Raw genomic sequence first — 24,219 nt, 5'->3', positions numbered from 1 at the left:
GTTTAGTAGAAGATACTTTATATATTTATAATAATTATTTAAGAATAGTTAAACCAATGAATTCTTTAACACCACTCCAAAAACAGATTCAAAATGAACATCCAACATGTCACATTTGCAAGAAATTTTTAGATCATAATAGAGTGGCGGATCATTGTCATTTAACTGGTGAATATAGAGGACCTGCTCACAATAATTGCAATTTAGAATATCAAATTGCCAATTTCATTCCTATTTTTTTCCACAATCTTTCGGCATACGATTGTCATTTGTTTGTTAGAGAACTTTCATCTATTGAAGGTGATATAAATATAATTCCTTTAAATAAGGAATTATATGTATCAATATCTAAAAGAATTCCGGTAAATGAAAAAGAAACATTTGAATTACGTTTTCTCGACTCATTTCGATTCATGCCATCAAGTTTAGAAAAATTAGCTAGTTACTTGACTGATGATGATTTAAAAATTGTTAAATCATTTTATAGCAACAGCAATGAATTCAGTTTAATGAAACGTAAAGGGGTTTTTCCCTATGATTATATAGATTCAGAAAATCGTCTACAGGAAACACAGTTACCTCCTCGTGAAGTCTTTTTCAATAAACTGACTAATGTGTCGTGTAGTGAAGAAGAATACCAACATGCAGGAAATGTTTGGAGTACATTTCAGTGTAATATTTTATTAGATTATTTACTTTTATATCTCAAAGTTGACGTTCTTCTACTTTGTGATATATTTGAAAATTTTAGAAAAGTCTGTAAAAATATTCATAACTTAGATCCATGTCAATATTATACTACACCTGGTCTGTCTTGGGATGCAATGTTGAAAACTACAAAAATAGAATTAGAACTATTAACAGACATTAATATGTATAATTTTATCGTTCGAGGTATAAGGGGAGGTATTGTTCAATGCAGTAACCGTCATTCTATAGCCAATAATAAATATGTTAGTGATTATGATTCTACTAAGGAATCAAATTATCTTATATATTTAGATGTAAATAATTTATACGGTTATGCAATGTCACAATACCTTCCTTTTAAAAATTTTGAATGGCTTGAAAACGTTGACAATTTTAACTTAAACGATATTAAAGACGATTCTCCAATAGGGTATATATTAGAAGTAGATTTAGATTACCCCAGTTCTTTACATGACTATCATAATGATTTACCATTTTGTGCAGAAAATAAAAAAATAGAAACAATGAAACAGAAAAAATTAATTACAGATTTAAACAATAAAACAAATTACGTAATTCACTATAAAAATCTTCAACAATGTATTGCAAATGGTTTAATCTTAAAGAAAATCCATAGAATTCTTAAATTTAATCAATCAGATTGGTTGAAAACATATATCGATTTGAACAATCATCATAGAACTTTAGCAAAAAATTCCTTTGAACAAAACTTTTTTAAATTGCTAAATAATGCTGTATATGGTAAGACCATGGAAAACGTTGACAAGAGAAAAGATATAAAAATAGTTTGTGAATGGGAGAATAGAAAAAAACGGTTAGGTGCTAGGTCTCTTATAGCTAAACCAAACTTTCATAGTGCTATTCAAATTAATGAAAATATGATTGCAATCGAAATGAGAAGAGTAAAAACAGTATATAATAAACCGATATATATTGGGTTTTCAGTTTTAGAGTTATCAAAATGGAAAATGTATAATTTTCATTATGATTACATGAAACCTAAATATCTTGATAACATTAATCTTAATTATATGGATACAGATTCATTTATATATGATGTCAAAACAAATGACTTGTATGATGATATTCGAAATGATATTACTACTCATTTCGATACATCTGCATATCCGAAAGATAATATTTATAATATCCCGCTTGTAAATAAAAAAGTATTAGGAATGATGAAAGATGAGTGCAACGGTAAAGTTATTAAGGAATTCATTGGTTTAAGAGCAAAAATGTATTCAGTTAAAATTGATAGAGATGAAAAAGAAATTAAAAAAATCAAAGGTGTTAAACAATGTGTAACAGCTAAACTATCAATTAACGATTTCAGAAAATGTTTACAAGAGAAAAAACTATATTTTGACTCCATGTATATATTTAGATCTAAGATACATCAAATTTATACACAACATATAAGTAAGTTAACATTAAGCTATTTAGATGATAAGAGATTTATAAGAGAAAATGGAATTAAAACATATGCATGGGGTCATTATAGAATTAATTGTATACCTTCATCAGATTCAGAAATAGAATCACTAAATTTAAGAAATTATAGAGATGTTATGGAGGAAGATGATGATATTTTTCTTAATATAGATATGTAATATGAACAAAAATAAATAAATAAAAAATATTTTATATTAAATAAAACAACAAAATTTTATATTTATTTGTTATATTTATTAAATAGAAATTTTAAACACAAGTGACCACAATTAAATGTATTGAATTTTTGCTTTTGATTATAATTATATTGAATGGGTGGTTTTAAGTAGTTAATGACTTCAATTGGTGGTTGTAAGTCGCCAAAACTATCAAAATATTCCTTATAGTTGTGATTTTTATAATATGCTACCCAATGTGTTCCAGGTCCATTTTTATCATCTAAATTAACAATACCACATTCTTGAACTAATGGTTTTTTAGGTAAACAATCACGCATGAAAACACCTCTAAAATATTTTAGTTGTCTACCATATTTATTTAGATCCAAATCTGTTAATGGTCGATTGGGTAGATTATTTAAAAGTTTTTTGAAGCTGGTCTATAATACAATCCATATCCAGTTTTATATGGTTTAAGATATAATCCTTTTCCCATAGCAATTGCCTCCATATGTTTGTTGTGTCGAGTAGCTTCAGCTAGTTGTTCTTTTCCATTTTTAATACTATTCACAGCTTTAACTATAGCTGATCCACCTGTAGCTAAACCTCCAAGAGCAGATAATGCTGTTAAAATAGGTATTAATGGTAGAAATCCACCAATTTTAGGAATAGGAATTACTCTTGGTATTCCTATATTAGCTCTTCTTTTTCTTTTGAAATTAGTATGAACAACTTTTTTTGCAATTTTAACAGCATCACGTATATTATCTGGATTTTCTTTTTTCAAAAGTTTTAAGGTATTTTTAACTGTATTCGAAAATAATTTTCTATTGCAAATTTTCCTTTTTCCTTTTTTCTTTGATTTTTTTGATTTATGAATTTTGTTGTTGTTCTTCATGCCTAATCCAAATTTAACTTTTGTCTTCATGGCATTAGTAACGAACCAAGCATTTGCTCGTTCTTTAAATGTACTATCTTTAGATTTTACTCGTTGCCAAGCTTTTTCCGCTAGTATTTGATCAGCTTGATGTCTTTTATTTAAATCTTTTGATTGTGAATATGCAATATCATGCTCTCTGCAAGCCGAGTCTAATAAATTTATTCCTTTATCTCCTCTTGCCAAACGTTCTTTAAGTTTTGTACCAGGTCCACAAAACTGATAACCAGGTAAATGCAGTTCAAACGGTAATTTGTTTATTAACGTGTTCACTAATCCTCGTCCAATCTTAGACTGATTCAAAGTATTGTTTTTATTATAATTTATAACCATTTTTCTTCTTCTGCAGATGATATATGACTAAAACATAAGTTATCTAACAGACCATTTATATAAGATATGTTTTTTTGGATTACTTTTTATTAGTTACCAATATGCGGTTAATTAAACAAGCTAAAAAAATTGTAATTAGAAATGCAGACGATGAACAAGTAAATAAATATAAAAACAGGCATGGTACTCTATTGCCAAATACAATACGAGCATTAATTGTGGGTCCATCAAACTGTGGAAAGACTAATGTTATGATTAGTCTCATAGAAAGTCCTAATGGTCTTTGCTTTAAAAACATATACATCTATTCAAAATCTTTATATCAACCAAAATATTGTTACCTTAAAAAGCTAATTGAACCAATAAAAGATATAAAACTGTTTACGTTCGCGGAAAATGAAAAAGTGATAAGTCCAGCTAAAGCAAATCCACATTCTATAATAATATTCGATGATGTGATTTGTGGAAAACAAAATAATATACGAGATTACTTTTGTATGGGTAGACATAAGCATATTGATTGTTTTTATTTATGTCAAACATATACGAAAATTCCTAAACATTTAATACGTGATAATGCAAATATGCTTATAATATTTAAACAAGATGAAATGAATTTACGACATATTTATAACGATCATGTTATCGGTGATATGACTTTTAACGAATTCATGAAGATTTGTAGTGAATGTTGGAAAGACCAATATGGATTTCTGGTTATTAGTAAAGATGACTTAATTAATAAAGGTCGATATAGAAAGGGATTCGATAACTTCATTCAATTGTAAGTTATGTAGCAGAAATATAAGGTAGATCAGAGTCAGATTGTATTAAATCAGAAGCAGATCATCATATCAGTTATAAAGCAGATCAGAAGCAGATCATATCAGATATAAAGCAGATCAGAAGCAGATCAGAACCAGATCATTATCAGTTACAAAACAGATCGGTAACAGATCGTTAAACGAACAAAAATAACAACCATGAGTCATAAATTGTTGAAAGATATTGTAAATACTAGAGCAATATTGAAAGAAAAATTGAAAAATATTAAATTAAATGAAATAGATAAAGTTAATTTGTTAGAAGATACCTTTCAACCCATAACAAAACCCTTAAAAAATATAATTGGAAAACTAGATGAATATAAATCAAACAGAAATAAAACCGTGTCCACAACAAATCGAATACATTCAAGATCACCAACATCTTCATCGTTACATACCCAAGATATGCGATCACTATCATCTCCATCGTTACATACACAAGATATCGATGATGATGATGATATATCTGATTTAAATAATAGCAACATTTCTAGTAATATTTCATCTGATATGGAATATGATGATATTGATGACAATGATGATAATAAATCTGGTTTTGCTGGTTTTGATGATGATGAAAACATATCTAATCCTTATTCAGATATGGAATATGAAGATATTAGCGATAAAACTGATGATTTTCGTATAAAAAACTTAAAAAGAACTAGGCTATATAGCAATAACTCTAGTCTAGAAAAACAAAAAAGAAAATATATAAACAAAAAAGGTCATCTATTGAAACGTAATAAAAATAAAAAAAGAACAATATTAAAAAATGTAATCGGAAAAAAAATTTATAATACATCCACAAATAAATTTCACAACAGCAAAGAATCACCACACTCAACTTTGACTAATAAACTTAGTAGTAATATACAACTTCCCTCTACTTCTTCGAATGTAAACATTGTAAAACCGCAACAAAAACAACCTACGAAACGAAAGAATAAAACTTTACTAAGTGGTTTTGATGAAGACGATAAAAAACGCTGGAAAACCACACATTTATTTGCAAAACGAAAGAGTGTAGCTCAATTAAATGTTGATAAAAAACGTTTAAAATTAAATAGTGAGAATAAAAATGAAAATGATAATCTACAAAAATCATCATTATTTGAAAATGTAAAATTATTAATAAGTAATAATATGATTGATAAATTATATGGATTTAATATAGATCGTGATGGAAATTGGCGATATGGATTAAATAAATTAAAGTTTAAATCAAATAACACAATATATATTGGAGATACTAAGTTGAAAATGACTCCAGGTTTATTTGAGTTACTATTTCATTCAAAACCGTTGCATTATACTAAAAATGATTTAAGCACATACAAAGATGTTCTAATTAATACAAATGTACATAAACGTCACTATCAACCAAATTCACAAATTAAAGGTACAAAAGCATTTAAATATAAACGTATTATTAAAAAGTTATTTAATACAAAACCTAATGTTCTAACAAAAGGTAGTGGATTATCGTTGAAATCCTTAGATAACCGGAAACCAAAATATATTTATTGGGATGATCCGAATGAATTAGTGAACAGATTACGTTTACTTACATCATCGAGTAGTGTTGGACATAACAACCATAAAAACGAAATAATATCAATTATTGAAGAATTGAAAGAAGCTAATATCATTTATTAAACATAAAAGCGAAAAACTAAAAAAAATGAGTTTTATCAATAAATTTGGAGAAAGTTCTAATAATCGTAAACTAAACGATCCAAAGAAAGATCTTTTCAAGTCACTCGATATAAGCATAAATAAAGAATGTTTGGATCTCAATAAGAAAAGAATAAGTAATTTGTTAGCACCCGTTGATCCTAAAGATGCAGTTACAAAAATGTATCTTACTAACAAAATAGATTATGTAACTGAAAAAATCGAACAATTACATACTGAACATGGAACTATTGTAAATGAGCTTAAGAATCAAATCAATGAAGCAATTTTTAATAACCTAAAAAATATATATAAGGATATAGAAAAAATAACAAAAGGAAATGCTATACATACAAGTGATATAATCAATTTAAAAAATGAACTTAATACAACATTAGAAAAACTATATAAGGATGTAGAGAATATTACCAAAGCTGTTCAAAATCACATCAATAAACAAGAAACTACTATTGAACAAGCTGTTAAAAAACATTTATTAAATGCAAATAAAGATCAAATGAATAAAGTTGAAGAACGATTTAATAAAATAGAAGAATATATTTTTAAATGGGTTGCTATCGAAGAAAGATTTAATAATATTGAAGATTACCTATTTAAAAATATTAGTAAGAGACCTAAGGTAGTCGTACCGAAAAACCCAACATATTCATAATTTATATATACAAAAAACTCAACTTAAGACATAAAAACAAATGGATTTGAATGCAGAGAAAAGAGAAATAGTTAACGAATTACATAAACAAGCGAGAAAAAATTTTGCAAGAAGACGTGTTATTGTAAAAGGAATTGATGATTTATGGCAAGCGGATTTAGTAGAAATGGGTAGTTATGCATCTTATAATAATGGATATCGTTATCTCCTAACCGTAATAGATACATTTTCGAAAAAAGCCTGGGCTGTTGCAGTAAAAAATAAAACTGCTCAATGCGTAACAAATGCTATGCATAGTGTACTTAATACGAGTTACAGGAAACCGCAAAACTTACAAACTGATGATGGTAAAGAATTTTTCAATAATCAATTTCATCATCTAATGCAAACACATAAAATTAATCACTATTCAACATATAGTGTTTTAAAAGCATCCATAATAGAACGTTTTAATAGAACATTAAAGGGATTAATGTGGAAAGAGTTTAGTTATCAAGGAACATATAAATGGATTAACATATATCGAGAACTCGTAGATAAATATAATAATACATATCATAGAACAATAAAGATGACACCAAATGAAGTGAATTCATCAAACGAAAAATCACTTTTGAAGACAGTCTACAACAATTTAAAAGTTTTTAAAAGGCCAAAGTTTAAAGTTGGTGATAATGTACGAATAAGTAAATATAAGCATATATTTGAAAAGGGTTATACTCCGAATTGGACTACGGAAATCTTTAAAGTTAAGATTGTGAGAAACACAAACCCCAATACATATATATTACAAGATTATCAAGGACATGAAATTAAAGGTGGTTTTTATGAGTACGAGCTAATGAAAACTAAATATCCTGAAACATATTTAGTTGAAAAAGTTATAAGGAGGAGGGGAAATATGTCGTACGTTAAATGGTTAGGATTTTCATCAGAACACAACTCTTGGATTAGTAACACAACTTTATAAAAACAATAAAATTTCCGAAAACTACTTATTAATAAAAGTAACGTTAAGATGTCAATTACATTAACATTAAACGGTGAAAGTTCATTATTAGTTGCAAATTATTTTCCACCTATCCAACTCAATGATAATTATGTTTGTGGACTAATAAGCTTCGATACATATCACTCAATTCCAAATGTCGATATAGAAAACAATCTATTTCACATTGGAAATTATGAAATTGAAATTCCTGTTGGTTCATATGAATTTTCTGATATAGTCGATTTGATAACAACAAAATATCGGAAACTAAATCCACATGGAAAACTTAACATTAAAGCCAACTATAATACTTTACAAACACATATAACAAGCTCTAAAGATCCGATTTATTTTGATAAGAAACATTCAATCGGATCGTTATTGGGATTTAGTGGAAAAGTATTGAAACATGGTGTAGAACATTACTCAGACAAAACTATAGATATAACTAAAATAAATACATTATTCATTGAATGTAATATCGTTTCTGGCTCATATATAAATAACGTGTCTGCACATACTCTTCATCAGTTTTCACTTGTCGTTAGCCCAGGCTATAAAATAACAGAGACACCGGCTAATGTAATATATTTACCTGTAAACACTAGAACAATAAATACCTTAGTCTTAAAAGTAACCGATCAGGATGGTAATTTAGTGAATTTTCGTGGAGAAAAAATAACAATAAAGCTACATCTGAAACCATTTTCTTAAAATAATGATAATTTACAATAACAACAATAACAATTGCAATATAAACGATTTTTATAAGGATTCATCATTCAGTCGGTCATTATCAACGTTGAACGCAAGAGAAAAACCATCACCTCAACATACTAATACTCTTCTAAGCAAGAACAATCAAGAGTTTTTAAAAAAATTAGGATTTCGTTTAAAGATATAAAAAAAAAAAGGAAAAAACAACATGAGTAATTTTATAAACGTTTTGCAGAAGCCACTATTTGATAATTCAATCATCAAAAAAGAATATCATAGTTATACATCATATTTACAGTCGTATAAAAATAATGATGAAATTCGTATATCGATTCAAAATCAAGATTTGTATGTTTTACCACACGAAAGTTTTATATACGTTGAAGGATTTGCAACGAAGGAAGATTCAACAATATCAACGAATATACGACTCTTGAACAATTGTATAGCACATTTATTTGATGAAATTCGCTATGAACTTAATGGAGTAGAAATTGATCGTACTAGACATTTGGGCATTACAACTGAAATAAAAAACTATGTCTCCCTGAATAAATCTCAAAGTGAAAATCTCTTAAATGCAGGCTGGGCACCTTCTAATATCGATGATCTGACACTTGTGAGCGGTTATTTCAATTTTTGTCTACCATTAAAACTATTACTTGGATTTGCAGAGGATTTCAATAAAATTATAGTCAACTCTAAACATGAATTGATTCTTTTACGTTCAAAAGATGATAAACAAGTCTTAAAGTCTACAGTTTCTACAGAAAACATTAAGCTATCCATTCAAAATATAACATGGAAAGTACCGCATATTCAGCTTGCAGATGCATACAAATTGCAAATGTATAAAACAATCAACAATCGTCAACCATTAAATATAACATTTAGAAGCTGGGATATGTACTATTATCCTGCACTTCCAACAAGTACAACTGTTTTGTGGAATGTTAAGCTAGCTAGTGAAAATGAAAGACCTCGTTTTCTTCTTATTGCCTTTCGCAGTAAGGACAACAAGTTTTTACACTGTGACTTATCAGATGTAAAAGTACATCTAAATTCTGATACTTACCCATATGATGATCTAAATCTCAAATTTGATAGAAATCGTTTTGCATTATTATACGATATGTACTATAAGTTTCAACAAAGCTATTATTTTCGTGATCCACAACCATTGCTAACACGAGAAAAATTTAAAACGGATGCACCATTAATAGTTCTGGATGTGACTCATCAAAATGAAACGGTTAAAACTGGACCAATCGATATTCGCATTGAGATAAAAACCCTAAAAAATATACCAGCTGATACATCTGCATACTGTTTAATTATACATGATAAAATGTTTGAGTACATTCCTCTGACAAATGAAATTAAAAAACTATTGTAAAAAAATAAAATAAATAAAAAATTTAATTTTTTTCTTGAATAAAAATAAAATAAAAACATTTGTTTTTTTTTTCTTTTAAATGATTCTAGTGTCTAGTGGTAAGTTATTAATAGAATTTCACAATATTATGAAATTAGAAATTTATTTTTATAGAAAAAGCGAAATAAAAAAAAAAAATATATAAATTACAGACTTTTATTATTTTTTCATTATTATATATTTGAATTCCGTGAAGTGTACATCTAATAAAAGTTCAAAATGGATCTTTGTACAGTTACTTTGTGGGTGATAAGTTCATTTTTATTGAACACATTTTTTGTTAATACATTACCAATTAATGATAATAGTAATACTACAATTAATCTTCTTGGTACTACTCCGCAAATGGATTCGAATTCAAAAAGTATAGAGTTTAACTTTACACTTCCTAACCATCAAATTTTAAAAGTTAATATTTCATTTTTAATGTTAAAGGAAAGCGATCCTTTAGAAACAAGAGACAGTGAATTTCTATTAAATGATGAAAATTACGATGATGACGATATAAATGAGAACATAACAACAACAACAACAACTACTACTACTACTACCACTACTACAGCTGCTACATCATTTACTACGGATGACCCCTTATTAAATTATTTTACAGTGGATGATGCTATAGAAGCATTTCGTAAAGATTTAATAAAACAAGAGTTAACCATTGGTGGTATACTAGACTCTAAAGAACCATTTTATAGACATTTTAATCTTAAGTATGAAAATGTTAATATACCTATTCGTTGCACATATGATAGTATTTTCGAAAAACAAAAATTAAAAATAAGTTGTTTTGAATATCGTGAATTTGAACAGGAGAGAATTTTAAGTAATGGTGAAATTGAAAAAGTTCGCATTCCAGATTTATCACGTAAATTACAAGACATTAAAATAATCCATTTAAAAAACTATACACAAACATATAAAATGACAATTGAATAAGAATATAAAGCTTAGTTTGATAATGATTGTTAAAGGGAAAGGAATAATGATATCAATATTATTTTATCTATTACTTATTATACATATAAGTAAACAGGAGCCAAATCATTCATCTCCGCTAATTAATGGTGATACAAGTAAATATATAAATTTTAAATTAACACATCTTAATAGTACATTCAATGTGCGAGTACATTTATCACTTCAATTGGAAACCCATTCACCAGACACAACAACAACAACAACAACTGCATCATTAAGGGATCATACAAGAGGAACAAGAAGTTATAATAATAATAATAATAGTGAACAAACATTCACCATTAACGATGCTATTGAAGCTTTCAGAAAGGATCTAATCGAAAAAGAAATTAATATTGGTGGTATAATTGAAAGTTCTACAGTATTCTTTCGTCATTTCAATTTAAAATATGATAATTGTGAAATAAGACTTCGATGTAGTTATTATAGCAACTACCAATATCGTAAACTTAACATTTACTGTTTTGAACATAATACCGAATTTCATAGAGATGTACTATATTTTAATGGTAGAAGAACAGGAGAAGAGTTCGAGACAAGTCCACTATTTGAACGATCACAAAATGATATAAATATCAGAACAATCAACATAAAAGATTATTCACAAACATTACATATGAGTATACAGTAATAAAACATATACTCACACTCATCATCTATATCATTAAAATGATTCTACAAGACATTTACAACTTTTTAAAAACATTTTACAATATTATTTCGGATGAGGATAAATCCAAACTATTAGACATCCAATCACAACTAGAGTATATACAAAATTTGTCAACAATAACCAACAAACATGGTGAACATTTTGAAGATTGTGTTTGGGCCGATGAAACAACAACATGTGGACCAGACACTTGCCGTTGTACCTTCTATAAACAGAGGAAGAGCGAGGTTGAAGAAGAAGCTAGACAAATTATAAATTTTTATAACTTATATAAATGTAAAAATTGTACCTTCAATAAAATTTAAATAAAAAAAGAAATGCATAAATTTGTTTTTTAATTTTTTATTATTTATTTGTTTTATTTTTTTTTAATGTAATATATTATCACTATCGCTATATAAAAAGTAGTACTTATGGGGAACCTCCCCCACAAGCACCACTCCATTTTCAGCTAACTCTAAGAATCCAAATATAAACTTTTCGCCATTCTCATGAAATTGTACCAGCCCCGTCCCATCAGTCCATGTGATCTCTACACGGTTAATGTTCATACAGTTCATACCTCCTCTCTTGGCAGTTTCGATGAGAAGAGGAGCCAGTAGTTCTTCTATCGTAGGAAAAAATCTTTTTTCTTCCCTCATCTGCATCCAAAAATTGGATGCAGACGCTAACTGCATTTCTAGTACCTCGTCGTACCAGAGATTATTTTCAGACACAAAAACAAAACTAAAACGATCCATATTATTATTATTATTTTTTTAAACTTTATTAAACGGTTGAATATTTAAATTAGTAAAATTTTCTCTACTTACAACCCCTTTTTATTTAAAAAATTTCAACATAAGTCTTACATTTCTTATCACGAAAATGTAAAATAAATTCTTAAAACCACGAAAAATATATATATATTTTAATCCATTGTTTTTATTTGCAATTTTTATAAAAAATTCTTATAATCGATTCTTTTTTCTACTTTTAAAAATATTTTTATATTCCAAGTGTGCAAAAAAAATTCTTAAAAAACCACAAAAACTATATTGTAATGTACTCGCGCACCAACTCATTCGCGCACCAATTCATTAAAACCACAAAAACTACATTGTAATGCACTCGCGCACCAACTCTTAAAACCGCAAACTTATTATTGCATACACTTTTCAAACGCGCTCGCATTAATAAAACCGCAAACAGTTTAATTGCACTTTAACAAATCCCATGGATGGAAAACACACTACACTCACAAATCACAAATTTAATAACACCCTCACCGATGCAGAGATGGACCTCCAACATCACACACACACACACTCTACACTCACCCTACATCCAGCACCCACACACCCTACATCCAGCATACACACACCCTACATCCAGCACCCACACACCCTACACCCAGCACCCACACACCCTACACCCAGCACCCACACACCCTACACCCAGCATACACACACCACACACTCACCCTACACCCAGCATACACACACCCCACACCCCCCCTCTCAAACCACCACCCCCCCTTCACCTATCACACATTCTCAAACGTACACATACTCCCACCCATGCATAACACACATCTCAAACGTACACATACTCCCACCCATGCATTTTTATCAACTACTTACCAGACTGGTTACCAGTGGCGAAAAATTCATGCATACCAGTTTTTGTATGGAAAACCTGGGGTAGAACATACATAAACATACTACTCTAATAGTCCATACGAGACTTTAGTCCTGAATATCAATATTAGTGTATAGTTCAGTTCTGGTTCAGTTCTGGTTCAGTTCTGGTTCAGTTCTAGTTCAGTTCTAGTTCAGTTCTAGTTCAGTTCTAGTTCAGTTCTAGTTCAGTTCTAGTTCAGTTCTAGTTCAGTTCTAGTTCAGTTCTAGTTCAGTTCTAGTTCAGTTCTAGTTCAATTCTAGTTCAGTTCTAGTTCAGTTCTAGTTCACTTCTAGTTCAGTTCTAGTTCAGTTCTAGTTCAGTTCTAGTTCAGTTCTAGTTCAGTTCTAGTTCAGTTCTAGTTCAGTTCTAGTTCAGTTCTAGTTCAGTTCTAGTTCAGTTCTGTTCTAGTTCTGTTCTAGTTCTAGTTCTGTTCTAGTTCTGTTCTAGTTCTGTTCTAGTTCTGTTCTAGTTCAGTTCTAGTTCAGTTCTAGTTCAGTTCTAGTTCAGTTCTAGTTCTGTTCTAGATCTGTTCTAGTTCTGTTCTAGTTCTGTTCTAGTTCTGTTCTAGTTCTGTTCTAGTTCTGTTCTAGTTCTGTTCTAGTTCTGTTCTAGTTCTGTTCTAGTTCTGTTCTAGTTCTGTTCTAGTTCTATTCTAGTTCTGTTCTAGTTCAGTTCTAGTTCAGTTCTAGTTCTGTTCTAGTTTCTGTTTTAATTCAGTTCTAGTTCTGTTCTAGTTCTGTTCTAGTTCTGTTCTAGTTCTGTTCTAGTCTTTCTAGTTCTGTTCTAGTTCTGTTCTAGTTCTGTTCTAGTTCTGTTCTAGTTCTGTTCTAGTTCTGTTCTAGTTCTGTTCTAGTTCTGTTCTAGTTCTGTTCTAGTTCTGTTCTAGTGTTCTAGTTCTGTTCTAGTTCTGTTCTAGTTCTGTTCTAGTTCTGTTCTAGTTCTGTTCTAGTTCTGTTCTAGTTCTGTTCTAGTTCTGTTCTAGTTCTGTTCTAGTTCTGTTCTAGTTCTGTTCTAGTTCTGTTCTAGTTCTGTTCTAGTTCTGTTCTAGTTCTGTTCTAGTTCTGTTCTAGTTCTGTTCTAGTTCTGTTCTAGTTCTGTTCTAGTTCTGTTCTAGTTCTGTTCTAGTTCTGTTCTAGTTCTGTTCTAGTTCTAGTTCTGTTAGTTCTGTTTCTATTTCTGTTCTAGTTCTGTTCTAGTTCTGTTCTAGTTCTGTTCTAGTTCTGTTCTAGTTCTGTTCTAGTTCTGTTCTAGTTCTGTTCTAGTTCTGTTCTAGTTCTGTTCTAGTTCAGTTCTAGTTCTGTTCTAGATCTGTTCTAGATCTAGTTCTGTTCTAGTTCTGTTCTAGTTCTGTTCTAGTTCTGTTCTAGTTCTGTTCTAGTTCTGTTCTAGTTCTGTTCTAGTTCTGTTCTAGTTCTGTTCTAGTTCTGTTCTAGTTCTGTTCTAGTTCTGTTCTAGTTCTGTTCTAGTTCTGTTCTAGTTCTGTTCTAGTTCTGTTCTAGTTCTGTTCTAGTTCTGTTCTAGTTCTGTTCTAGTTCTGTTCTAGTTCTGTTCTAGTTCTGTTCTAGTTCTGTTCTAGTTCTGTTCTAGTTCTGTTCTAGTTCTGTTCTAGTTCTGTTCTAGTTCTGTTCTAGTTCTGTTCTAGTTCTGTTCTAGTTCTGTTCTAGTTCTGTTCTAGTTCTGTTCTGTTCTAGTTCTGTTCTAGTTCTGTTCTAGTTCTGTTCTAGTTCTGTTCTAGTTCTGTTCTAGTTCTGTTCAAGTTCTGTTCTAGTTCTGTTCTAGTTCTGTTTTGATTCTAATTTCAGATTTTTACTAGAATATGAAATTTTAAGCAAACATTTTAAATTCTGCTAAAATTTTCTTATTAATAAAAAATTTCAAATTTTGCAATTTTACATAAATTTATAAATTTCACCAAAAATGAAAATTATTATCTTGTGTATATGTCTATTAACCAAACAATTTCTGTGTTTGTAAAAAGTGTTTTTCTTAACTGATTTAGACAAAAGATCTGAAAGATGTTTATGAAAAAAATTCTTACAAGAAAAAGCCTGTTTTTTATACAAAACGTCTATAGAAAATAAATTTAAAAGAAAACATTTTATAATAAAAGTTGTTGTTTTTATTTTCAAAATTTAGCAAAATAAAGAAAACAACAACAAAAAAAACACAATAGAAGAGGTCCTTATGACAACCAACAAGTATAAATACTAAAATACATGTATGATGTATGCGAAAAATAACAACTACAACAATAAATAACAACTACTTACATTTACATCTGTATAGGAGTGATGTTATAGAAACCACTCAAGTGGCATAAGTCTGTATAGAAAGACGGGTCCTTTTTATATTTCTAGAATAAAAACAAAAACAGAAAAAAAGCTTTTATTTTTTCCACTCAACAACAAATGACAACTATAAATATTAACTTGGCCATATGCAGACGCAATCAAACACACACTTACAAATGCCATCATTTAAACAACATTTTTGCAAAGGACATAACATACATACATATGATGTATAGTATTACGAAGGACAACAAACACTAATACTATTGCAATAACTTAAATGAAAATTATGTAAATGTGTGTGTAAATTTGTGAAAACACATGTATGGACTCTTTCTCTATATTGTCGGTACTAAACAAATATTTAATGAAATCCAATAGTTATTGCTGTTGTTGTTGTTAGACTCAAATGGAAATGAACTCTGTCTATGTCATGTACACTTGTCCAACAAAAAGTGAATGAATGTACTAAATATTTTGTGTACTCAATGTCGGTAATAGTAGAAAGGAGTAAAAAGCTGGGAAAAAAAGACAAAAGGATCCATTGGGTCATTAGTTTTTGTCAATAACAAATATAGACATGTAAATGACCCTATCAGTGATAAAAGTACTGGGACTAATAGAATGATTTTTGCTACAAATTTGCACTTAAAATAATCAATATTAGTTAAGGCCAAAAACACTCTTCATTATAATTTATGTTTCAGTATACCGGATATAAAGTTACTAAACAAACACATACAACCAATATATTTATATCGTTTCTCGTTCATTACACCTACACATTTACTTTTACACATTCACTTCTAAACTCTCACTTATAATCTTCACTATAGACTGAGCTAAAGCATTAACTGTAGACTACATTCTCGACTATAGACTGATCAATAATCTCGACTATAGGCTGATCTATAGACTCGATTATAGACTGATCTAAAGTCTCGACTATAGACTGATCTACAGTCTCGACTATAGACTGATCTATAATCTCGACTATAGACTCATCTATTGTCTCGACTATAGACCGATCTATAGTCTAAACTATAGTCTTCCATAGTCTTCATCTATTGCATTCATTATAGACGGATCTATAGTCTCGACTGTAGACTGATCCATAGTTTTGACTATAGACTGTTCTATAGTCTCGACTATAGAGTGATCTACATACTCGACTATAGACTGATCTATATGCTCGACTATAGACTGATCTATATACTCGACTATAGACTGATCTATATACTCGACTATAGACTGATCTATATACTCGACTATAGACTGATCTATAGTCTCGACTATAGAATGATCTATAGTCTCGACTACAGACTGATCTATAGTCTCGACTACAGACTGATTTAAAGTCTGATCTAACGTCTCGAGACTAATGTAAAGTCTCGACTATAGATTGATCAATAGTCTCGACTATAGACTGATCTATAGATTCGACTATAGACTGATTTATATACTGATCTATAGTCGCGACCATCAACTAATCTATAGTCTCGACTTTAGAATGATCTATATTCTCAGCTACAGCCTGATCTATAGTCTCGACTATAGACTGGTCTATAGTCTCGACTATAGACTGGTCTATAGTCTCGACTATAGACTGATCGATAGTCTCGACTATAGACTGATCTATAGTCTCGACTGTAGACTGATCTATAGTCTAGACTATAACATAATCTATAGTTTCAACTGTTGATAGATCTATATAGTCTATAGATTTATAGCTTCGACTTTAGACTGATCCGATCGTCTATAGACTGATCTATATACTCGAATATAGACTGATCTATAGTCTCGATTCTTGATTACAGAATGATCTATAGTCTCGACTATGACAGGTTTATAGTCTCAACTTTAGATAGATCTAGCTTCGACTATAGAATGATCTATGATATCGACTATAGACTGATGTTTAGTCTCGACTATAGATGTTTAGTCTCGTATATAGAGAGATCTATAGTCTCGACTATAGAATCGACATTAGTCTGATCTACAGTCTCGACTATACACTGATCTATAGTCTCAACTGTATACTATAGTATACTCTACCGACTCGCCTTATGTACCGGATATAAAGTTGCAATATATCAATATCCTTTTTCGGCCATTACACCAACACCAACTCACTTTAATTCTTTATCTCTTTCTCCTCCCTGAGCTTTATTCGTTGCTAAAAATAGTGTGTGTGTTCATTAGTAAACTATTGTCTATCATCAGCTGTTAGTTTAACTTCCGTACAAAAAATAAATTTGTCGTTATCCTAAAAATGTATAATGAAGATGTTCATGATGATAATGATGACGACCATATTATTGAAGCATCAGCACTTGCTGTAGAAAATGTAAAGGATTCTATCTAAATGTAAAGAATTCTATCTACTAAATAAAGTACTTTAGTTAAGCAAAGTGCCTTGTATTGACCCTGTGGTCAATTATTTCTTATGTTTTTCTCTCGATTTTTCTAGTTTATTCAAATTGAATTTGTTTTCCACTTAAGTAGAGACAAAACGAGAAGTTGAATAACAAATCGATGCATGTCTAAATGGATCAACATCATACTGGTTGGGTTATTTGATTTGTTGATTAAATCCCTTTGACGCCGGTTTTTTTTTCTGGACAAGGACATGATAGACAGACAACAAAAGTTGTCAATTAGTCGTCGCAAGTAGTTAGTTTTGGTTGAAATAAATATTTAAATTAAGCAAAAGTTTTAAAAATAAAACATTAATGTTTTACTTTCTTTTAATTTCTTTACAGTTCCTTCCTCTCCCTCTAGACTTCCCCTGCTACCAGAAAAAAAAATCATAAAAATAAACACAAAAATGTTGTCTTCAAGTAAAAAACCACCGAGATTACCCAGGTTTCTCAGCCTCAATATATGCTCCCTAACACTAGCACTCTTCCTCTTCGTTACATCCAGCCAAGCTGCCGTCCATTCAGTACTCACATACAAAAATGCCTCCACTCTGTTGGGCCAGTTGGTCACCTCCAGTACTCTAGTGTGGGAAACATACGATCTCAAAGATCCCAAACAACTGCAGTATGCCGTTGAAGGCGGTAAATATATCACCGAAGAGGAACACTATCCCATTTATGTGTGTCGGGTGAATATTGATGGTGTCGGTACCATTGGTCATACGGAGAAGATACAACAGTCTCATGTTTGCAAAGCGGCCCATTATAAAAATATGAAATACAATACATTTGATGTGTTGATCAATAAGGGTCATTTGGGTAAAGTGTCCTGGAAACATTGGCGTAAATTTAATGTGGGTGTGCCAGTGGGAGCTATTCGTATAGGAGAAGATGCTTACATAGGCAGACATAAGGCACCCCAGACTGAGAGTAACGCCGCTGAGGGAGGTCAACAACAGGGTGCCGATTTTAATTTGGGCCGTTTAGATCCCGTGGGTTTGGGTAAAATTAAGGTAATGGAATCGAATGTGGAAAAGGATTACGATGAGGGAGAAGTCTTGGTGGAAACCGAACCTTTCCGTTATGAATTGAAAGATATCAGATTAGATCAGATACGTTTGGATATGAGAGAAAATATTACCGAGTTGGGTAAGTTTCATGGAATTAAGCATTTTAGTCTAAATTTAATGATTTTCTTGTATCTATAGCTTTTGGTGTCTTGGCTAATACGGGCGACAAATATAGTGTAGTGGAAACTGCCTTGACTTATGGTTTTGATCATGTTCAGTACTGGGGTTCACATGAGGGCGTGGCCCGTGGCTTGCCTACTAAGGTATTCGAAAATGATGCTTCCAAACCTGCAGAAATCAACTGGGCCTTGAAACATAGTGAAAAGCGCTTTGAAACTAAATCGGTGAATACTAAACTTTGGCCTGGTACCGCCATTAATGTTACACTCAAGGGCAATTATGTGACTTTGGATGCTCCCTATAGTGCGAAATTGTATGCCTTCTATGCTGGCAGTGAGGACAGCGTATCGAGAAAAATTAAGGCAGAGGTAAGTTTTTGATACCAGAACAGAACTAGAACAGAACTAGAACAGAACTAAAACAGAACTAGAACAGAACTAGAACAGATCTAGGACAGAACTAGAACAGAACTAGAACAGAACTAGAACAGAACTAGAACAGAACAGAACTAGAACAGAACTAGAACAGAACTAGAACAGAACTAGAACAGAACTAGAACAGAACTAGAACAGAACTAGACAACTAGAACAGAACTAGAACAGAACTTAGAACAGAACTATAACAGAACTAGAACAGAACTAGAACAGAACTAGAACAGAACTAGAACAGAACTAGACAGACACTAGAACAGAACTAGAACAGAACTAGAACAGAACTAGAACAGAACTAGAACACTACAGAACTAGAACAGAACTAGAACAGAACTACGACTAGAACAGAACAGACGAAACTAGAACAAAACATAGAACAGAACTAGAACCAGAAAGACTAGAACAGAACTAGAACAGAACTAGAAACAGAACTAGAACAGCACTAGAACACGAAAAAACTAGAAACAGAACTAGAACAGAACTAGACTAGAACTAGAACAGAACTAGAACGAACTAGACAGAACTAGAACGAACTAGAACAGAACCTAGAACAGAACTAGAACAGAACTAGAACAGAACTAGAACAGAACTAGAACAGAACTAGAACAGAACTAGAACAGAACTAGGAACAGAACTAGAACAGAACTAGGAACAGAACTAGAACAGAACTAGAACAGAACTAGAACAGAACTAGAACAGAACTAGAACAGAACTAGAACAGAACTAGAACAGAACTAGAACAGAAACTAACAGAACTAGAACAGAACTAGAACAGAACTAGAACAGAACTAGAACAGAACTAGAACAGAACTAGAACAGAACTAGAACAGAACTAGAACAGAACTAGAACAAACTAGAACAGAACTAGAACAGAACTAGAACAGAACTAGAACAGAACTAGAACAGAACTAGAACAGAACTAGAACAGAACTAGAACAGAACTAGAACAGAACTAGAACAGAACTAGAACAGAACTAGAACAGAACTAGAACAGAACTAGAACAGAACTAGAACAGAACTAGAACAGAACTAGAACAGAACTAGAACAGAACTAGAACAGAACTAGAACAGAACTAGAACAGAACTAGAACAGAACTAAAACTAGAACAGAACTAGAACAGAACTAGAACAGAATTAGAACAGAACTAGAACTAGAACGAACTAGAACTAGAACTAGAAACTAGAACAGAACTAGAACAGAACTGGAACTAGAACAGAACTAGAAACAGAACTAGACAGAACTAGAACAGAACTAGAACAGAACTAGAACAGAACTACAACAGAACTAGAATAGAACTAGAGCAGAACTAGAACAGAACTAGAACAGAACTAGAACAGAACTAGAACAGAACTAGAACAGAACTAGAACAGAACTAGAACAGAACTAGAACAGAACTAGAACAGAACTAGAACAGAACTAGAACAGAACTAGAACAGAACTAGAACAGAACTAGAACAGAACTAGAACAGAACTAGAACAGAACTAGAACAGAACTAGAACAGAACTAGAACAGAACTAGAACAGAACTAGAACAGAACTAGAACAGAACTAGAACAGAACTAGAACAGAACTAGACAGAACTAGAACTAGAACAGAACTAGAACAGAACTAGAACAGAACTAGAAACAGAACTAGAACAGAACTAGAACAGAACTAGAACAGAACTAGAACAGAACTAGAACAGAACTAGAACAGAACTAGAAACAACTAGAACAGAACTAGAACAGAACTACTCGAACAGAACTAGAACTAGGAACTAGGAACAGAACTAGAACATAACTAGAACGAACTAGAACAGACATAGAACAGAACTAGACAACTAGAAACTAGAACAGAACTAGAACAGAAACTAGAACAGAACTCGAACAGAACTAGAAGCACTAGAACAGAACTAGAACAGAACTAGAACCGAACTAGAACAGAACTAGAACAGAAACTAGAACAGAACTAGAACAGGAACTTAGAACAGAAACTAGAACATAACATAGAACAGAACTAGAACATAACTAGAACAGAACTCGAACAGAACTAGAACAGATAGAACAGAACTGAAACTAGAACAACTAGAACAGAACTAGAACAGAACTAGAACTATACTAGAACTGAATTAGAACCATATAATAATGAATTGTTATTAAATTTCTTAAAGGTACGCAAATCCTACTTGAAAGATGTCAAATTAGAATTGACAAATCCCTATTGGATCGAAAATGGTACCTTTGTACCTGTCACATCCACAACTTCCACCACTTCGACTACAACACATGCCACTACCACCAGTGCAGGAACTCCCCGACCCATTCATGAACCTCCAGTAGTGCAAATGACCAATATGGGTCCTGTCCATTCCGGACCCGATTCTCTGGAAAAATCCATGAAAGATGAACCTTCAGCCAGTAATGAAATACCACAAGATAAACCCGAAAATATAGCAGCAAAACATCAAAATACCGCTTTAGCAGGCATTGGAGCATCAACAGCTAACTCAGCTACCACGACAACCCTACAACAGAGCATTATCTATGCGGCCAGTATGGCAACTCTATTAACAGTTTTACGTTCATTTTACATTTAGAATAAAATAAAAACGAATTATTATGATAATTATAATTAAAGTTAAAACAAACGTATGCTAATTTTTAATTTCTTTAATAATATGTGAGAAAAAAAACACAGACAGCTATTTTTGTATGTAAAGTATAGAAAGAAAAGTAAGAAAACAGCTGAGAATTAATTAACTGTAGTAATGAATTATTTTCTAATTTTAATTTTAAACTAGGGTAGCATTTATTATTTTTTTTGTCTTGTTGTTGTACCTGTTGTAGACCCATCAATATGAATTGAAAAATGAATTGAAGAATTTTTTTTAAATGAAAACTTCTATAAAACTAAAACGAAAAATCTCTAAGAAAATTTAAAATTCATTAGATGGGTATTTAAGGAAGCATAACTTTTTTCTTTTAAATTTGCTAAAAAAAAAACATATTATAAGAAATTATATTAAAAAAACATAAAATTTATAAAAAAAAATTAAACGTAAACATAATTGTGTATAAAATTTCTAAATATTTTTTTAATTTGCCAAAAAAAAAAGAAAACTCTAAGAATATTAAACAAAATATACAAGTTTTAATTGTTTTTAGTCGCAAAACCATATTTAAAATAAATTACATAAAACTACATTCCTTCTATAAATAAAACCAATTTTTATAAAATAATAAAAGAAAACTTTTTGAAAAATAAACTTTTTATAAGAATATATAAATCATTTTTTTTTGTTTTAAACTTTTATTTTTATAAATTATAGAATTATACAATATAAATTTGCTAATACAAATGATAAACGAAAGCTTTTTCAATTAAGTTTATAAAAGCTTTTAGAAAAACTTGAAAGCTTTAGAGAAAAGATATAAAATGAGAAAAACAAAAACAAACTTTAGTTCAGTTCTAGTTCGTTCCAGTACAGTTCAGTTCTAGTTCAGTTCTAGTTCAGTTCTAGTTCAGATCTAGTTCAGTTCTAGTTCAGTTCTAGTTCAGTTCTAGTTCAGTTCTAGTTCAGTTCTAGTTCAGTTCTAGTTCAGTTCTAGTTCAGTTCTAGTTCAGTTCTAGTTCAGTCTAGTTCAGTTCTAGTTCAGTTCTAGTTCAGTTCTAGTTCAGTTCTAGTTCAGTTCTAGTTCAGTTCTAGTTCAGTTCTAGTTCAGTTCTAGTTCAGTTCTAGTTCAGTTCTAGTTCAGTTCTAGTTCAGTTCTAGTTCAGTTTCTAGTTCAGTTCTAGTTCAGTTCTAGTTCAGTTCTAGTTCAGTTCTAGTTCAGTTCTAGTTCAGTTCTAGTTCAGTTCTAGTTCAGTTCTAGTTCAGTTCTAGTTCAGTTCTTTCAGTTAGTTCAGTTCTAGTTCTGTTCTAGTTCTGTTCTAGTTCAGTTCTAGTTCAGTTCTAGTTCAGTTCTAGTTCAGTTCTAGTTCAGTTCTAGTTCTGTTCTAGTTCTGTTCTAGTTCTGTTCTAGTTCTGTTTCTGTTCTAGTTCTGTTCTAGTTCTGTTCTAGTGCTGTTCTAGTTCTGTTCTAGTTCTGTTCTAGTTCTGTTCTAGTTCTGTTCTAGTTCTGTTCTAGTTTCTAGTTCTGTTCTAGTTCTGTTCTAGTTCTGTTCTAGTTCTGTTCTAGTTCTGTTCTAGTTCTGTTCTAGTTCTGTTCTAGTTCTGTTCTAGTTCTGTTCTAGTTCTGTTCTAGTTCTGTTCTAGTTCTGTTCTAGTTCTGTTCTAGTTCTGTTCTAGTTCTGTTCTAGTTCTGTTCTAGTTCTGTTCTAGTTCTGTTCTAGTTCTGTTCTAGTTCTGTTCTAGTTCTGTTCTAGTTCTGTTCTAGTTCTGTTCTAGTTCTGTTCTAGTTCTGTTCTAGTTCTGTTCTAGTTCTGTTCTAGTTCTGTTCTAGTTCTGTTCTAGTTCTGTTCTAGTTCTGTTCTAGTTCTGTTCTAGTTCTGTTCTAGTTCTGTTCTAGTTCTGTTCTAGTTCTGTTCTAGTTCTGTTCTAGTTCTGTTCTAGTTCTGTTCTAGTTCTGTTCTAGTTCTGTTCTAGTTCTGTTCTAGTTCTGTTCTAGTTCTGTTCTAGTTCTGTTCTAGTTCTGTTCAGTTATGTTCTGTCTGTTCTAGTTCTTTCTAGTTCTG

At 30.9% G+C, this 24,219-nt stretch overlaps 3 protein-coding genes across 3 annotated transcripts in view; all 3 read left to right on the top strand.

Annotated features, from left to right (window-relative positions):
• The window catches only part of LOC119604263, a 7,696-nt gene extending 1,616 nt beyond the window's left edge, over positions 1-6,080 (top strand). The window contains exons 3-7 of the mRNA XM_037956763.1: positions 87-672; positions 1,657-2,133; positions 2,898-3,008; positions 4,663-5,089; positions 5,249-6,080. Of these exons, the coding sequence (XP_037812691.1) occupies positions 87-672; positions 1,657-2,133; positions 2,898-3,008; positions 4,663-5,089; positions 5,249-6,080 (2,433 nt within the window). The remainder of the gene's footprint in view (positions 1-86; positions 673-1,656; positions 2,134-2,897; positions 3,009-4,662; positions 5,090-5,248) is intronic.
• Positions 1-22,910, top strand: part of LOC119604259 (protein unzipped) — a 94,755-nt gene extending 71,845 nt beyond the window's left edge. Inside the window, exons 4-6 of the mRNA XM_037956757.1 lie at positions 18,287-19,093; positions 19,153-19,502; positions 21,716-22,910. Coding sequence (XP_037812685.1) covers positions 18,352-19,093; positions 19,153-19,502; positions 21,716-22,141 — 1,518 coding nt within the window. The 5' untranslated portion in view covers positions 18,287-18,351 and the 3' untranslated portion in view covers positions 22,142-22,910. The remainder of the gene's footprint in view (positions 1-18,286; positions 19,094-19,152; positions 19,503-21,715) is intronic.
• Positions 8,143-9,875, top strand: LOC119604262. Its single transcript, XM_037956762.1, has one exon. The coding sequence runs from the start codon at positions 8,688-8,690 to the stop codon at positions 9,873-9,875; it is 1,188 nt and encodes a 395-aa protein (XP_037812690.1). The 5' UTR covers positions 8,143-8,687.
• Positions 22,911-24,219: the final 1,309 nt, after the last annotated feature.

Source organism: Lucilia sericata, unplaced genomic scaffold, assembly GCF_015586225.1.
Source record: "Lucilia sericata isolate MDLA Ls3-8-SP2 unplaced genomic scaffold, ASM1558622v1 Contig000376F_arrow, whole genome shotgun sequence".
Classification (NCBI taxonomy): domain Eukaryota; kingdom Metazoa; phylum Arthropoda; class Insecta; order Diptera; family Calliphoridae; genus Lucilia; species Lucilia sericata.
The sequence above is the reverse complement of the archived record's forward strand: the minus strand, read 5'-3'. Positions and strand labels throughout refer to the sequence as shown.

Bases quoted from the DNA above. Each gene is read 5' to 3' on its own strand.
- LOC119604262 (XM_037956762.1), top strand. From the start codon at position 8,688: ATGAGTAATTTTATAAACGTTTTGCAGAAGCCACTATTTGATAATTCA.